The 3,482-nt window shown below is 38.1% G+C and overlaps 1 protein-coding gene across 1 annotated transcript in view; it reads left to right on the top strand.

The window, feature by feature from the left end:
- The first annotated feature begins 332 nt into the window (after nucleotides 1-332).
- The window catches only part of LOC107676081 (pre-mRNA-splicing factor CWC22 homolog), a 55,227-nt gene continuing 52,077 nt past the window's right edge, over nucleotides 333-3,482 (top strand). Inside the window, exon 1 of the mRNA XM_016470603.1 lies at nucleotides 333-478. Coding sequence (XP_016326089.1) covers nucleotides 416-478 — 63 coding nt within the window. The 5' untranslated portion in view covers nucleotides 333-415. The remainder of the gene's footprint in view (nucleotides 479-3,482) is intronic.

The following is a 3,482-nucleotide window of genomic DNA, read 5'->3' as shown; positions in this document are numbered from 1 at the left end:
CTTACTAGGCATACTAGAAACTTGAAGGCAGGTGTGTTGAGGCAAGTTGGAGCTAAACTCTGCAGGACACCGGCCTTCCAGGACTGAGTTTGGGCACCCCTGCTGTAAACAATAGGCTACTTGTAAGAAAAAAAAGAAAGAAAGAAAAAACTTAAATTTCATTAAAACTTAAATCATTAAATTTCACTTACTTTGCCTTGGCGTGGACAGAACATGAAATTAGCCTCAAGACATTAATATAATGTAAAATAATATCAAGGCATCTGTTTCCTGGCGCATAGTTGTTTTTTCCATTAGTGATAATCATCCAGCATATGTTCAGTAATGCAGCGTGACTGCTGAGGAAAAACGCGTTGAGCTCCACTTTGAGACTCGCGGGCACCCGTAGCATCACTTCCGGAAGACGGTGGGAAAGATGGCGGCTGAGTCAAACGAGTCCGAAACGGCATTGAATATGAGTCCTACATCCAGAGATGAGGTAGGGACATCACTCTACCCGCGTTAAAACACGAATATATGTATGTTTGACACGACAGGGCAGTTTAAAGCGGTTCGTGTGTGTGTTAGGTTGGGTTTTACGGGGGTGGGCCCGCACACATGGAGCAGATGGCGCTGCTTTAGTTTGTGTGAGATTACCTGTGTGTAATATCGATATAAACACTGACACAAACCAATAATACGCTCTCATATTGTTTCATATCAGTCTTTTATGGGTCCCTTGATTCTCTCTAAAGTGAAATTAAATTCATTAGACAGATTTTTTAAAGGGACAAGGTTTTAAACAGTATCAACATGTGATCAAGTCAAAACACAATTATAGTTAAATGTTTTCTTCTTAGTAGGTCTAATGTCTTTCTCTAATTTCGTATTTAGTAGGTCTAATTGTTTCATATATAGTGGAAACTCCTTTGACATTCATATTACAAGCAAAGACCATAATAGAAGGCTTTGTTGAAATATTTGAAATATATAAAAATATTTGGAATATAAATCTTTGTAGCATTATAAATGTCTTTAATGTGTTTTGATTTGAATTAATTTAATGTGTCCTTTTTGAAGAAAAGTACTAATTTCTTTCTTTCTGTCTTTCTTTAAAAAGAGACAAAGGAACTAGATGTTAACCTAGACTGTAAACAGTCATTATTTATAAATTGTTAAAATGACTCGAGACAGTGAATTGAATATAATGTAACACATTTAATGAAGCTCAACTCATGTTACAACCCTTAAGAACAAGTTTGTCCTTTTCTTGAGTTGTTTGGGACATGTTCATCTCTGTTTTTTTTCCCACATAATTTTGTTGCATTGTTACAAATTACAGGTAACCCCAGCCTATATGGTATAAACCAGAGGTGTCCAGTCCCACTCCTGGTGTAGCACCCTATCAAATCCGTTAAATTTTTTCACAAATTTTGTTATTATTATTATTTTCCCAGTTTTAATTTTTTTAGATTCCATCTTAATGGTTTAATTAAATTTTAATAGTAAAAAAAAAGTCTAATGAACTGAATTCATAAAACCTCAACAATTTAATAATTTATTAGCATTATTAATACGGCCCTATGAAATGTTTTATTTTTCCCACTGGAGGGCCTCCTTCTAGCAGAGTTTGGCTACAGCCCAGTTAAACACACCTGAACCAGCTGATCAAGGTCTTCAGGGTCACTTAAAAACTTTCAGGCAGGTGTGTTGGAGCTAGACTCTGCAGGAAGGTGGCCCTCCAGGAGCAGGATTGCTGTGGGTTATTTGCTGTCATTTTTTATTTTTTTTTAAATATAGTCCTGCTTTAATGTCACTCTCTTCATTGGCACTGAAAGAAACTCCAGTCTAGGTCTTCTAGGTTTATGTAAAGTGCTGATATGGCTCTCGCTCCCCTCTCTCACTTATTATCCTTTTTTGTTGCTGGCCAGCAACTGTGTTACTGAATGATTTATTCCTCAAGCGCTCAGCATTCTCAGTGTGTGTGTAACTCTGAAATACCAGCCTACCTGCTGAATGGCAGATCCACGTTTGAAAGACCAGCTTCCCATAAGCTTGTAGAAATCACTTGAGTCACCCACTGCGCACGGCCTGGGATTAGACTCAGTGGGGACAGATAGGATGTCAAGAGCGAGACTATGTTCTTTATACCGAGGGAAGCAAGCTCATGGCTATTCTTTGAGCGTCCCGCATCCATCTGTGGCCGATGCAGAAACAGCATGGAGAGTTTCGCATTACCAACACCCCAGAAAACACGCATCTGCTTCCTGCCTGTCCAAAATAAAACTAGTGATAACAAGGCGCTCTGATTGTTTTTTGTTGTAGAATACGATAGGGGATATATTCACACGTTATAGAAACGAAAATGATGGTGTATAAAATTGATTTTAAGATAAAAAATTTGACGACAGAATTAACTTGACGGAGCTCAAACTCAAAACACACGGCAGCAACAAACAGGAAGTGACGTGTAATGTAGCTACTCTTGTGTCTGTAGTGTCTTGTGTGACCTCCAATTCTGCAGTAAAACTGTCATTTTACTTTGGTTATTTTGTAACTTAGGGTTTGTTTATACATTATATTAAAGGGGTCATATGACGTTGCTAAAAAGAACATTATATTTTTACAGGAAAATACAACAAAGTATATCGTTTACATGTAGCGCATCAATTCTGCATGTTATGTAAGACTCTAGCTCGCTCTCGCTCTTTGCGCGTGTGAGAGAAAGCGACACCGAGTCGTGCGAAATACACAAACACCAGGGTTTAAAGGCTGAACGAATGACTGACAGCCACAGCGGAGAAAAGAGTTTGTGTGAACTTTAATGTAAGGACTTAAATATGCATATGTAGCTCACATTAACCCTTTCGCACATGAGTTTAAAATATTCTAGCTGAGCCCCCAGCGTGCGGTTTTTTTAGGCGACCGTTATTTTAGAATGTATCGCCTTAATGCTTCCATGGCGATGCGTCATGCTTGTCATGTGACACAACGCAGCCACAATAGATCTGTGTGACACATGGATCGCTTTTATTTAGTTATAAAGAATATCTCTTTGGGTTTGAGACTTTAGTCTTTGCAACTTTAGGGATCTTATCTATGCACGAATAGCTTGTAACAGATTGAAATCGCATCATATGACCCCTTATAAAGGGGATAAAGGGATAGTTCACCGAAAAAAATACAGTTGTCGTCATTTACTCACCCTCATGTTGTTCCAGTCCTGTTCCTGTATTAACTTCTTTCTTCTGTTGAACACACACACACAAATATATATATATATATATATTTGTGTGTGTGTGTTCAACAGAAGAAAGAAGTTAATACAGGAACAGGACTGGAACAACATGAGGGTGAGTAAATGACGACAACTGTATTTTTTTCGGTGAACTATCCCTTTATCCCCTTTATAAGGGGTCATATGATGCGATTTCAATCTGTTACAAGCTATTCGTGCATAGATAAGATCCCTAAAGTTGCAAAGACTAAAGTCTCAAACCCAA

Source organism: Sinocyclocheilus anshuiensis, unplaced genomic scaffold (genome assembly GCF_001515605.1).
Source record: "Sinocyclocheilus anshuiensis isolate Anshui unplaced genomic scaffold, SAMN03320099.WGS_v1.1 scaffold1932, whole genome shotgun sequence".
In the NCBI taxonomy this organism is placed as follows: domain Eukaryota; kingdom Metazoa; phylum Chordata; class Actinopteri; order Cypriniformes; family Cyprinidae; genus Sinocyclocheilus; species Sinocyclocheilus anshuiensis.
This window is presented reverse-complemented; position numbering and strand designations above follow the sequence as displayed.